We start from the raw sequence: 14769 nt of genomic DNA on the forward strand, positions 1-14769 counted from the left end.
TGGGATAGTGTCAGGTTTGTGAGTTATCCCCCTAACAGACTACATCCCACCCTTAAATAGGACCACGCCCCCTTCTCTGAGCTAGCAATGCAGATGGTTGAGCTCTGTATAACCCCGCCTACCCCAGCCAAAAGCTGCCAATCAGTGCTGGTGGGTGTGGTTACAGATTAGCTGGACTGGGCAGCATGTGACACCTAGTCCTGTAATAGTCTGCTGATAAAACACTGATTGCATTAAAACTACAGCAAGCAGCCTAATAAGTAACACAGCGATGGAATCGGGGTCTCAGCCCCTAGCTCATGCTGGAATCCATCTCGGCTCCTATCTCACGCTGTCCTGAGAGTGCACAGCAAAAACCCGCAAATTCACTTTTAACTTTTCTTCCGGCTGACAGTGAATGAAAACATGATCTGATGTAGTTGCTGCCTGCCCCACCGACCTGCAGAGGTTCCCGCCAGCCCTCGTTCCTCGGGTTTCATGCTCTCACTTCAGTCCCGGAGCCGCTGCTGTTTATTTGGCTGCAGATGAACTGAACTTTATTGCTCCGCCTCATCATTAAAGCAGAATGTGCTGCTCCTCCTTCCTTTCCAGCAGTCTCTAAGTGCCAGATGAGCCTTTTACTCCTCGGTGGTTGATTTGCTTTCTCAAATCGCTTTGTAAACACTAAAAGCTGCAGTGTAAAGTATGGAGGCGAAAGAGCAACCGGGCCGAGGCAGGAGCTGGATTTCAGAGTACGTTGGAGCCAGCGAGGAGCACAATATAGCGGGGCAGCATCGCCCAGCAGGAGGGACGCCCCAGCACCGCGCCGCCATGTGAGATCAGACGCCACATAACCTGGGAAAAACCCAGTATCGGAAGGGAAGCAGAGCTGCAGTGTAAAGCAGGGAGGAAAATCTCAATATATAAAGTGTGTGATGGGCGATTGCCTTATTTTCCTGCAGTCGCCTCGAGATCCTCCGAAGTCACTGATTATAGACACAGGACTAAAACCAACGACGCCACAGACGCCTTCAGTATATAAAAACTTTAATAATAAAAGACAACAGACAAGTCGCGCTGGGCGATATCACGGCGACGTCCTGGATCAGGTTATCTCTTCGGCCAACTGTGTCTGAAGCCCCTGACCGAACAACGTAAAAGACTATATCAGCAGAGGGTATTATAGGGTTAACTATATATTATAAAAAATCCCAAGCAATGGCCAGCCGTGGCAGAGCACAGAGGAAGCTGAACATTTCCAGCTAGCATCCAACTGGAAAGGACACCCAGAGGAAAACTGGCAGAGGAGGTCAGTGACCAGAAACATTGGCTGACCGCTCCCGACACGCCCTTTATGGCTCCTCCCACACATCCTTTCCAGCTGGATGCCAGACAGCTCCACACCCGGCTGCTTTATTCCCCCCAGTCTTATGGTACAGACCTGTTTGACTTCCCCCCGATGAAGGACATGCTCTTGTTTCCAATCGGCTGCTTCGCTTTCTTTGAAGAGGGATTTTTCTGCATGAAAAAAAAAAAGAAGTTTTGCTGTCAAAAGTCACAACTGAGGGGCAGCGATTATGGTTGGAGTAGAGCAGATCTCACCTTCCCTTGTGGGGGATTCTGCTGGTTGGGGTCAAAGTCAGTCTGAGCCTTCACATTGCTGCTGCCTGTGGGGACAAGAAGACGTGCGGCTGAGATGTAAAGGTCGAAGGGCAGCGCCACAAGTCAGGGCAGCGCCGGACCCCACCCCGTCCCCCTGTAGAACATGTGATGCCCCCTCCTCAGCTGCTTCCCACCGTATCCTGTACTTCAGCACCAACCTGCAAATACTTTGAAGTTTGATTTGCTGTAGTCAAATGGTGTAAACTGGGTCTGAACCACCGACTCCACTGCCTCTTCTGAGTGTTTGGAGCGCTTCTTGTCTGCTCTGGGCGTCTCTGTGCCCGGGTCACTAATCACACGTTCACGCTTCATGCTGACATCTTCCTGCTGAAGGAGAAGTCACAAGAAAGTTAAGAATCTTAAAGTACAGCTCTGGAGTATAATGTAGTAATGTATGTACACAGTGACTGCACCAGCAGAATAGGGAGTGCAGCTCTGGAGTATAATACAGGATGTAACTCAGGATCAGTAATGTATGTACACAGTGACTGCACCAGCAGAATAGTGAGTGCAGCTCTGGAGTATAATACAGGATGTAACTCAGGATCAGTAATGTAATGTATGTACACAGTGACTGCACCAGCAGAATAGTGAGTGCAGCTCTGGAGTATAATACAGGATGTAACTCAGGATCAGTAATGTAATGTATGTACACAGTGATTGCACCAGCAGAATAGTGAGTGCAGCTCTGGGGTATAATACAGGATGTAACTCAGGATCAGTAATGTAATGTATGTACACAGTGACTGCACCAGCAGAATAGTGAGTGCAGCTCTGGGGTATAATACAGGATGTAACTCACCATGACTTGTTCGCGCACAGATTTCACATTTGCAGCGTTATTCTTAAACTCCAATTTGGCTTTTTCTCGAGCATCTGTTAAGGATAAAATCACAATAAGACACTGCAGGCAGCGCGGGTCGGGTCGCTGATCACAGGGGTCACGGACAGTGAGCACCTTTGTCCGCCTGCCTCTTCTGTCTGGCCTCCTCCTTGGCCCGGGCCTCCCGCTCCTGCTGCGCGATGCTCACCAGTTTCCAGCGGTTACTGATCTACGAGGGAGGAGACGACGCGACTCAGTCCTGACCGATGGGGGCGCCGCACACAACACCTTGCACTACTCACCTCAAACATCTTCGTGTTGGGGTCCAACTTTGCAGCTTGCGAGGCGTGAGCCCCCCGGATATCAGATGGAAGGAACTGAAGGAGAGGGACGGGTTAACCCTTAATAGACCTCTTATTCTTTTCCATGCTCAGGATGTTTGCCGTCAGTGAATGGAGACCACAGGGATTAAGGCCGGACAGATCGATCTCTGCTCACACAAATATGGATTCACTGTCAGCAAGCAGAGATCTTGACAAGGAAAATCTAATTTTGTAAGCCTCCTTGTTATTTGCCATTTATGGCAGTCATAGGTGGTGGACCCTATGTGTCCCCCCCATTCCAGGAATCCCTAACTCCCAGTTATGGAAACGGCCATTTTTAAAATCTATATTTGCTGACATATGTGGATCTGACACAAGAGCAGCGCTCATGACCCGACATCTGGCACTGTGCACGGAGCGACCGGCCTGTATCATGGGGCTTGATTAGTGCAGGCTCAGGATCTAGATGTGAATATTACCATTCACTGACAGCAAAGATCCGAAGAAAGACAAGAAATGCAGAAAATTGCAGAATGTGCAGCCCTTGAAGGGCCGAGACGTCTCACCATGCGGAAAGGGTTGTCAAACGACTCCAGTATACTCCTGGCCTTCAGCTGGGGCGGGGAGAGTCCATCAATCTTATCACCACCATCTTCAGGGTCCTAGAAAAAAACATCACGGACATTCTCAGGCCATTGGAAGACTCCAGGAGCAGTTTAGGTCTCTCAAAGGCACATTTCAAAGGCACCCCATACAGGAGGTGCAGGACTACGGGGTGCGGAGCAGGACAAACTCAGCGCGAGACTCTGCTGCCACCTATTGGATGTAGGAATCCTGACATTCGGTAAGGACCTTCAAGGTCCGGGTCACATGACGTAGGACGTAACCCCTCAATGACGCTCCATCTTCCAATAGGTGGCATTACAGACCCAGTTTTCTTCCTCTCAGTAGGGTATTTGCATATTTTTTTTTATCACAGGGAGCAGTGCATGGCCTATAAGTCTCCGTATTCCAGATTGGTGGTCTCAGAGGGGTTGTCTCCATTCAGAAAACTGTTCCTTGTATTCACGGCACGAGCCGATTGTAAAAAAAAAACATAATTCAGCCAATGAACTGTACATATAGGGACAAGTTTTCTGAAAGAAGACACCCCCTTTAAGCAGACGCTCAGTAGGCTCCTGTGGGACTCTTTGCCGTGCTCCACTTACACTGAAGATGGTGATGGCGGCCTCGGGGCGCACGGAGACCGGACTATGTGTTGCCGGAGGGTCAGGATCCTCGTCACTGAACAGGCTGCCGGCGGAGACTTCTACAACTGAAGAAAAGTAGAGGCTGTTACAGGATTCACTTATTTTCCAGTATCACGTGTGCCCATACAGAGCTCATGGTGGGCTTCCCCCGGCAGTGGTGGAGTGACGGCGCATGTCCTTGGACAAAGGCGGTGAGCACCAAGTCTACAGCGAGTGCAGCACAACCCCGAAACACAAGTCCCTTACCTGCCCCAGGCAGGACCAGCTGCCCCATCGGAGATTTGGACAAATCGTGAGGACCAAACAGGAGACTCTCCATTCTCTGCGGGAGAGAAGGACTGTAGTTACTGCTCATCGGTCACTAGGAGGCAGTAGTTACCACATAGAGGAATCGTCCTACCTCAATGTTCGGCATTGGGCCCTTCTTTTTTGCAGAACTTGTTTCAGACTATGTGAAAAAAAAGGCAAGAGAATGAAAATGGTCCAATCCAAAAACCAAGCAAACATTAAAGTGAATGTCCAGTGTAGATTATGTCACCTCTCTTAAAAGGAAGATTAGCTACTTATCCCCTCTCTCGAATTAAGGGTCCAAGCCTAGAACTTCTTCCAATGCCAAGAACCTGGGCTCTGGAGACCCCTACGTGATATAGCGAAGGTCAGTCACATGCACCGCTGCTCCAATCATTGTCTAACGGATAACTTTGGCCCTCTCATAATGAATGGAATGAAAGCGCACATGATCAACCTCCACTTTATTCATATGGAGGTCTTAATAGCCCAGGTTCTTAGGATCAGTGGGGGAACCAGCGGTTGAACCCCCACTGGGAGATTGGGGTATTTCTATGTTTGGAAGGTATCCCCCAACAGGATACTTTAAGGGATGAGGGCAGCAAGTCCATGCTTTTCTCCACGTCCCCCACTAGGGGAGCTCAGTGGACTGTATACCCTATAGCGCTCTCTAGTGTTAGGCTACTTTCACACTAGCGTCGGAATCTCCCCGTCGCAATGAGTCGGGCAGAGATTCCGACGCTAGCGTTTAACGCACTGCACAACGGAGGCAGCGGATGCATTTCTCCGGCGCATCCGCTGCCCCATTGTGAAGTGCGGGGAGGTGGGGGCGGAGTTCCGGCCGCGCATGCGCGGTCGGAAAAAGCGGTCCGTCAGGAGCAAAAAACGTTACATGTAGCATTTTTTGCTCCCGACGGTCCGCCAAAGCATGACGCATCCGTCGCACGACGGATGCGACGTGTGGCAATCCGTCGTCAATACAAGTCTATGGGGAAAAAAACGCATCCTGCAAGCACTTTTGCAAGATGCGTTTTTTCTGCAAAACGACACATTGTGACGGATTGCAGTTAACGCTAGTGTGAAAGTAGCCTTTGCTGGAGATTTTAGCCTCAGGATCTGATTGACCTCAATGTAATTCATGTAGAAATTCACAATGCAAAGAAGACCTTAGTAGCCAAATTGACAATTCTAGTAGCCAAAGAGAAGTTATCTAAATCATTAGAAAAAAAAAAAAACATTATTCCTTATACCTTCATTAATGGCTTCTCCCGAGCTTGCTGGATGAGAATAATCAATTCATTAATCTGTTGTCTCACAAGGGGAGGAACTGGATTACAACAAGCGATTATCCCCTGGGGTTCCCTAGAAAAATAAAAAACATCACAATTCTAGACATCAGGAACCAAGATATTGCAAAAAAAAAAAAACATGTAGAAAGCAAGCAGAGGTGGAGAGTGCAGGAGCGGCCCCACACGAGGCGAGGCCATACAGTCACCACACGCAAATAGGATTGTGCTCATTAACTACAGACAGTGTCAGGTCGGTGCAGTTATACTGATCACAATGACACCTGGTGACAAAATCCGCCTTGTGGTTGTGGTTTCATCTCTATTTCAAATTTTCAGTTAATGATATGCCCGTGCTCCGTGTGGGAAGGGGGGGGGGGTCCTTCATGTGGCGCTTTGGCCTCATCGTCTTCATTCTGGCTTAAATGACAACTCGCTGATCCTTTAGTGACTGGCGTCCTAGTCTAAATCCTGCACTTGCACAGTTAATATTGTGGTGTTGAACAGAAAAAAATTGACTCCATCATGATGGCGTCGGTGCATGCGCAGTAGCATCAAGCAAAGCAATTCTCTTCCTCTGTGCGAGCCCTGCCCACAGGTATCACTAATCAGTATAACGGCGCAGACCTGACACTGTCTGTAGTGACTGAGCACAATCCTGCTGTCGGGGGCACGTTAATAGCTCTGCTTGCGGTTTCTTAACAGAAATCGGACATTTTTAAATCTAAGCTTTCACTTACTTGGGAATTTCCTCTGAGATTTTCATCAACATGTGGTTGGGAAGGACATAACTGAAAGATAAAAGAAAATGGCAGAAATAAAGCAGAGGGCGTCCAGAAATAAGCTCCCAGCCACTACAAGCATACGGACATCCTCACCCCGTGCTTTCGTCTTCCTGTCGCGCCATCTTGTCTCTCCAGGCAAAGAGAAGGCGGAAGGCAGCCAACTGCTGAGTGTTCAGATGTCTCTTTAACTTTTGGTAAAGCTCAAGGTAGGAATCCTCCGTAAAGATGGGCTTCATAAACCTCTATAACGAGCACAGAAAACAACGTCATAGAGGGTCATAATTACAATAATACTGCCCTTATGTACAAGAATATAACTACTATAATACTGCCCCCATGTACAAGAATATAACTACTATAATACTGCCCCTATGTACAAGAATATAACTATTATAATACTGCCCCTATGTACAAGAATATAACTACTATAATACTGCCCCCATGTACAACAATATAACTACTATAATACTGCCCCCATGTACAAGAATATAACTACTATAATACTGCTCCTATGTACAAGAATATAACTACTATAATACTACCCCTATGTACAAGAATATAACTACTATAATACTGCCCCCATGTACAACAATATAACTACTATAATACTGCCCCCATGTACAAGAATATAACTACTATAATACTACCCCTATGTACAAGAATACAACTACTATAATACTGCTCCTATGTACAAGAATACAACTACTATAATACTGCCCCTATGTACCGGAATATAACTACTATAATACTGCTCCTATGTACAAGAATATAACTACTATAATACTGCTCCTATCTACAAGAATATAACTACTATAATACTGCCCCTATGTACAAGAATATAACTACTATAATACTGCTCCTATGTACAAGAATATAACTACTATAATACTGCTCCTATGTACAAGAATATAACTACTATAATACTGCCCCTATGTACAAGAATATAACTACTATAATACTGCTCCTATGTACAAGAATATAACTACTATAATACTGCCCCCTATGTACAAGAATATAACTACTATAATACTGCTCCTATGTACAAGAATATAACTACTATAATACTGCCCCCTATGTACAAGAATATAACTACTATAATACTGCTCCTATATACAAGAATATAACTACTACTATAATACTGCTCCTATGTACAGGAATATAACTACTATAATACTGCCCCTATGTGATCACATTACTCTTCACCTTCAGACAGATGTCTTTGCTCTTCTGCCAGACGAGGAGGAGGACGTTGCGCTGACCATTGTCTACATTCAGCAGCTCCGTCCTCATCCTGTCGTAGATGTGCAGCAGGTAGTGGGTATCGGCTCTGGCATACTGAAGCATTTCTTCTGGCAGTGGTCTGTAAATTAGATGCATCTCATTAGGATCATGGGTGTCCTAACCAATGAAGTGAGGGAAGGCAGTGGAGCTCCTTACCGAATTCTCCAGTCAGCGAGCTGGTATTTCTTATCAGACTCCACATTACAGTAGTGTCGGAGCAGATGGTCCAGAGAGTTCCTCCCCAGGTTGAGCAGACGAGATGCTTGATGGGTATCAAACATGTTCACAATGTACAAACCAAAATCCTTCTGGAGCCACTCAATGTCCGAATCTGCACCATGCAAAACCTACAGGATCAAGAGATCAAGTTATGTTACTTATCCTGTATTATACTCCAGAGCTGCACTCACTATTCTGCTGGTGCAGTCACTGTGTACATACATTACATTACTGATCCCGAGTTACATCCTGTATTATACTCCAGAGCTGCACTCACTATTCTGCTGGTGCAGTCACTGTGTACATACATTACATTACTGATCCTGAGTTACATCCTGTATTATACTCCAGAGCTGCACTCACTATTCTGCTGGTGCAGTCACTGTGTACATACATTACATTACTGATCCTGAGTTACATCCTGTATTATACTCCAGAGCTGCACTCACTATTCTGCTGGTGCAGTCACTGTGTACATACATTACATTACTGATCCCGAGTTACATCCTGTATTATACTCCAGAGCTGCACTCACTATTCTGCTGGTGCAGTCACTCTGTACATACATTACATTACTGATCCCGAGTTACATCCTGTATTATACTCCAGAGCTGCACTCACTATTCTGCTGGTGCAGTCACTGTGTACATACATTACATTACTGATCCTGAGTTACATCCTGTATTATACTCCAGAGCTGCACTCACTATTCTGCTGGTGCAGTCACTGTGTACATACATTACATTACTGATCCCGAGTTACATCCTGTATTATACCCCAGAGCTGCACTCACTATTCTGCTGGTGCAGTCACTGTGTACATACATTACTGATCCTGAGTTACATCCTGTATTATACTCCAGAGCTGCACTCACTATTCTCCTCTATATATCACCCCGTTTATCAGTTCACTGCTACTGAAACAGCTGGTGACAGATGTCAGCCCCCTATAAGCCTCTCCCTCGGGGTCTGACCTTGACGATGGCGGGGTCGGTGAAGCTCTCGTTCAGGATGTACAGGTCGCTGCGCAGCTCCAGGACGTCGATGATGTAGTCGTCTGTGCGGGTGGAGATCTGCATGAGGCAGGTGAGACCCAGGAAACTTCTGTACGAATGATGCTGTGGGATGAAGTCATTAGTAATACTCTCTGCCCCCGACTCCCCAGCGTCGCCTCCTGACAATCCCCCCGGGGTCTTCTCACCTCCAGATCTATGGCAAACTCCGAGCACCGCAGCAACTTCTCATTCAGCTGCACCAGATCGTCCAGCGTGGTGATCAACTGACAGGACGACTCGCTCAGGGGGCAGGAGGGCTGGAGACAAGAGCCCGCAGTGTAAAGCATGGCGGCTTGTATCATTACTCATATACCCAGTCGCCCGTCTACGTACATACGCGCCTCTACCCTACACCTAAACCGAGGCTCATACTGAAGAGAACACAGGCCCCTGGGAAATCCGTCCTCCATACTTTACACTGCAGGCTGAACTTAGAACTAACTTTTTTCTCTAAATGTCATTGCATAGCAGAAGTTTTATTCTGTCTTATTGCCCCATTAGGCGATATATGGTGCATGAAGCCCCCAGGTCTCCCCACACCCACCTGGATCTCCGGCACTTTTAGGGACGACTCCACGGGGACAAAGTGATCCAGTTCATACTGATAGGGGTGCGAGAACCTATAAAATGCAACAACCGGAAGTGAGCACAATGCAGCAACTGACAGCAGCCAGCTGATAAAGGAGACAATAGCGGGGACCCCGGCCTGCTGCTTACACGTCTTCCTCGGGCTGCTCCATCCTCTGCTGATGGATGAAGTCGGCGAGAGCCGCGGGGACGTTCCGGTCTTCAGGACGCTGCTGTCTGTCCCTCCTGGTCCTGAGAACTAAAAACAGTGAGATTAAAAGTCTGCAGTCCTGAGCGGACATATGTGTCTCCATGGCAACAGACTACAGACAAGCCCTGTGTAGTCTGGAATGACACCCTTCCAACAGCACCACTTTACTCCCCGTCCTTTAACCCCTTCACGACACGCTCCGTACTAGTACGGCGCATGTCGTGTCTCCCCCTTTGATGCGGGCTCCGCCGGTAAGCCCACATCAAAGTCGCGACATGTCAACTGTTTCATACAGCTGACATGTGCGTGCAATAGCAGCGGGTGAAATCGCGATTCACCCGCTGCTATTAACTAGTTAAATGCCACTCAAACGCTGACAGCGGCATTTAACTGTTGCTTCCGGCCGCGCAGCCGGAAATGAGCGCATCGCCGACCCCTGTCACATGATCGGGGGTCAGCGATGCGTCGGCATAGTAACCAGAGGTCTCCTTGAGACCTCTATGGTTACTGATGCCGGCCTGCTGTGAGCGCCACCCTGTGGTCGGCGCTCATAGCAACCCTGTAATTCAGCTACATAGGAGCGATCTAGTGATCGCTCCCATGTAGCTGAGAAGGTCGAGTTGTGCCTGCTTCTAGAGTACCATGGAGGCTATTGAAGCATGGCAAAAGTGAAGAAAAAAAAAAAAAATGTTTTAAAAAAATATGGGAAAAAAAAAAAAAAGTTTAAATCACCCCCCTATCGCCCCATCCAAATAAAACAAAATTGAAAAAAAAAAAAAAAAAATCAAAACCTACACATATCTGGTATCGCCGCGTTCAGAATCGCCCGATCAATAAAAAAAAAAAAAAAAAGGATTAACCTGATAGCTAAACAGCGTAGTGAGAAAAAAAAATTCGAAACACCAGAATTACGTTTTTTTTGGTCGCCGCAACAGTGCATTAAAATGTAATAACGGGCGATCAAAAGAATGTATCTGCACAAAAGTGGTATCAAAAAACTCCAGCTCGGCATGCAAAAAAAATAAGCCCTCACCTGACCCCAGATCCTGAAAAATGGAGACGCAACGGGTATCGGAAAATGGCGCAATTTTTTTTTTTCACCACTTAGATAAAAAATAACCTAGACATGTTTGGTGTCTATGAACTCGTACTGACCTGGAGAATCATAATGTCAGGTCAGTTTTAGCATTTAGTGAATCTAGCAAAAAAGCCAAACAAAAAACAAGTGTGGGATTGCACTTTTTTTTTTTGCAATTTCACCGCACTTGGAATTTTTTTTCCCGTTTTCTAGTACATGACATGCTAAAACCAATGATGTCATTCAAAAGTACAACTCGTCCCGCAAAAAAATAAGCCCTCACATGGCCAAATTGATGGAAAAAATAAAAAAGTTATGGTTCTGGGAAGCGAAAAACGAAAACAAAAAAAGGCTGCGGCGTGAAGGGGTTAAGGCAGCGCCCTCTATTCTCACCTTCTGGCAGCGGCTTCTGAGCGTTGGGTTTCACGAAGATTTTGGGGACGAACGGGGTGTTGGAATTATCGATCTTCTCCTTGAATCTGAGCTGCGGTCGGGGGATGTTCTTGGCGTGCAGCAGTCGGAAAGTCTCCGCTTTGCCTTTCTTGCTGGAGTCGCTGCCCTATAGACGAAGAAGTGGAAAAATCAGCTACTGTGGACACTCCAGCTCACCTACTCTGTCCTGCCTCCATGCTTTACACTGCAGCTTTTCTTGCCTCTATAATTCCTCACCTTCCGATTCCAGCTGGAGACGATGGTCTTCGGGGCCTGCAGGCCAGCAGGGAGGATCGGCTGTTGACTCCGGTTCACACCAGCAGCTTCATCAAGTAAAATTCCCTGAAATTAAAAATCTCTTTAATTCCCCATCCCCTCAGCAGCAGCAGCGGGGGGTCTGCGGACGGCAGAACTCACCACTCTCTCCAGCACGGCATCGTTGGCGTCCACTAGCAAATCAAATTTATCCTCCAGCGCGGAGACCTGGCTGCGGTCCTTGATATGACTGCGGCAGCCATGATACTGCATGATCTGGCTCATACTATCGGGAGAGACACGAAAGGAGTGAGGACAGGGGCCGCGCATGCTCCATCTGCCGATTATATTAGTATGGGAGGTCTGAATACAGTGGAGGACAGGGGCCGCGCATGCTCCATCTCCCCACATCCAGGTGCTGTAAGTCTGTATACAGCAGAGGGGCCGTGCATGCTCCATCTCCCCACTTATTGGTATGGGGGGTCTGAACACAGTGGAAGACAGGGGCCGCGCATGTTCCATCTGCCGATTATATTACTATAGGAGGTCTGAATACAGTAGAGGACAGGTGGCCGCACATGCTCCATGTGCCAATTATATTAGTATGGGTGGTCTGAATACAGTAGAGGACAGGGGGCCGCGCATGCTCCATCTGCTGATTATATTAGTATGGGAGGTCTGAATACAGAGGACAGGGGCCACGCATGCTCCATCTACCGATTACCGTATATTACTATAGGAGGTCTGAACACAGTGGAGGACAGGGGGCCGCGGATGCTCCATCTACCGATTATATTACTATAGGAGGTCTGAACACAGTGGAGGACAGGGGCCGCGCATGCTCCATCTGCCGATTATATTGGTATGGGAGGTCTGAATACAGTGGAGGACAGGGGCCGCGCATGCTCCATCTGCTGATTATATTAGCATGGGAGGTCTGAATACAGTGGTACAGTGGAGGACAGGGGCCGCGCATGCTCCATCTGCCGATTATATTAGTATGGGAGGTCTGAATACAGTGGAGAACAGGGGGCCACGCATGCTCCATCTGCCAATTATATTAGTATGGGAGGTCTGAATACAGTGGAGGACAGGGGCCGCGCATGCTGCATCTACCGATTATATTACTGTAGGAGGTCTGAATACAGTGGAGGACAGGGGCCGCGCATGCTCCATCTGCCGATATTAGCATGGGAGGTCTGAATACAGTGGAGGACAGGGGCCGCGCATGCTCCATCTGCCGATATTAGCATGGGAGGTCTGAATACAGTGGAGGACAGGGGCCGCGCATGCTCCATCTGCCAATTATATTAGTATGGGAGGTCTGAACCCAGTGGAGGACAGGGGCTGCGCATGCTCCATCTGCCGATTATATTAGTATGGGAGGTCTGAATACAGTGGAGAACAGGGGGCCACGCATGCTCCATCTGCCAATTATATTAGTATGGGAGGTCTGAATACAGTGGAGGACAGGGGCCGCGCATGCTGCATCTACCGATTATATTACTATAGGAGGTCTGAATACAGTGGAGGACAGGGGCCGCGCATGCTCCATCTGCCGATATTAGCATGGGAGGTCTGAATACAGTGGAGGACAGGGGCCGCGCATGCTCCATCTGCCGATATTAGCATGGGAGGTCTGAATACAGTGGAGGACAGGGGCCGCGCATGCTCCATCTGCCGATTATATTAGTATGGGAGGTCTGAACCCAGTGGAGGACAGGGGCTGCGCATGCTCCACCTGCCGATTATATTAGTATGGGAGGTCTGAACCCAGTGGAGGACAGGGGCCGCGCATGCTCCATCTCCCCACATCCTGGTGCTGTAGGTCTGTACACAGCAGAGGGGCCGCGCATGCTCGATCTCCCCACTTATTGGTATGGGGGGGTCTGTATACAGCAGAGTGTGGCCGCGCATGCCCCATCTCCCCATTTCTTGGTATGGGGGGGTCTGTATACAGGAGATGGGGGTGCGCATGCTCCATCTCCCCACTGTGGACGGGCTGGGCCCCCGATCACTGCCCCGTGGGTCTTACCAGTGCAGCAGGTGGTCACCCTGCTCCTCACAGAAGGCCCGGAATCCGGGGAAGCTGCGGTAGAAGTCGTACTCATCCCCGCACTGCGGGAGGCCCGTGGAAGCTTTGGTGGCTCGGACGACCGTCCCCAGGGCATGCTGGAAACAAGCAGAAAAGAGAGAGGTCAGACAGTGGGGTCCTCCACCTACAGGGGCGCTGCGCACACAGCCGATACCTGGCGCTATTCCTCAGGGGAGGAGTCTGGGACAGATCACCTGATCCTGTGCTCCGCCCCTCTGTACATTATATATCATGTGAGGATCCAAGACCCCGGAGGCACGGGAACCGCTCAGAAATCTGGGGTAACACAGAGCCGTAACCCATGGCAACGCACCATGATGCCAACCTACAACTCCCAGCATGCCCCGATAGCAGCTGGCTGCACCATGGGAACCACAGCTGAGGGATTTCTGCCACTGACTGACCGGGAGTTGTGCTCTGCAGCCGTTAATGCTGCCCCAATTATCCCATGATGCACAGCGGTGTTACCGCACGGACCCGTGCTACTCACAGACCTTCACAAACGCATCGGTGTCCGGGAAGCCGGGGATGGGCTCTGGCGGCCGCTCTGCGCCTCCTCCGCTGCCCCCGGGAGTCGCCATCGCGCTCGGCACGCCTGCAGCGGGCGCAGACATCTTGAAGCCGAGCTGCGGTGACGTCACAGGTGAGACACGACGGAACTCTGGGATATGACGTCGTGCGTGAGGCGGCCATGTTTGTGGTGGCGCGGGACTGGACGCTTGTATCTGTGGGTGCATGTGAACTGTAGCGAGAGTCACGGCCGGGAATCGGGATCATGGAGCGGTCTCCGTATAGGACACGTGTCCGGGGCTGCAACGTGACCCCCAAATATTACATAAATCCGACATGAGCAGCATGACCCCAGGCCAGCCCCCCCCCATAGGTATACAGACCCAAGCCAGCCCCTCTCCTGTATACAGAACCCCCCATATGTATACAGACCCCTCTCCTGTATACAGCGCCCCCCCGTAGGTATACAGACTGAAGCCATCCCCTCTCCTGTATACAGAACCCCCCATATGTATACAGACCCAAGGCAGGCCCGCTTTCCTGTATACACCTCTCATATTTATACAGACCCAAGGCCAGCCCTCACTCCTGTATACAGACTCCCCATATGTATATTGCCTCCCTCCTGTATACAGCCCCCTTCATGGTTATACAGACACCACCCCCCACAC

The 14769-nt window shown here is 49.0% G+C and overlaps 1 protein-coding gene across 2 annotated transcripts; it reads right to left on the bottom strand.

The window, feature by feature from the left end:
• Positions 1-1009: 1009 nt before the first annotated feature.
• On the bottom strand, positions 1010-14220 carry EXOSC10 (exosome component 10). 2 transcript variants are annotated; one of them, XM_069741788.1, is made up of 25 exons: positions 14083-14220; positions 13529-13665; positions 11656-11779; positions 11476-11580; positions 11200-11365; positions 9668-9776; positions 9495-9570; positions 9097-9207; positions 8870-9013; positions 7834-8024; positions 7600-7756; positions 6490-6638; positions 6352-6402; positions 5576-5687; positions 4438-4485; positions 4284-4359; positions 3996-4102; positions 3354-3449; positions 2767-2841; positions 2600-2693; positions 2444-2517; positions 1800-1965; positions 1582-1646; positions 1421-1497; positions 1010-1120 (listed from the first exon to the last, which is right to left on the bottom strand). In XM_069741788.1, the coding sequence occupies exons 1-25, from the start codon at positions 14200-14202 to the stop codon at positions 1090-1092; spliced, it is 2661 nt and encodes an 886-aa protein (XP_069597889.1). In that variant the 5' UTR covers positions 14203-14220; the 3' UTR covers positions 1010-1089. The 2 variants fall into 2 exon arrangements, with proteins under 2 accessions (XP_069597889.1, XP_069597888.1); XM_069741787.1 differs by having other exon boundaries at positions 1800-1968.
• Positions 14221-14769: the final 549 nt, after the last annotated feature.

Source organism: Ranitomeya imitator, chromosome 10, assembly GCF_032444005.1.
Source record: "Ranitomeya imitator isolate aRanImi1 chromosome 10, aRanImi1.pri, whole genome shotgun sequence".
NCBI classification, from domain to species: Eukaryota; Metazoa; Chordata; class Amphibia; order Anura; family Dendrobatidae; genus Ranitomeya; species Ranitomeya imitator.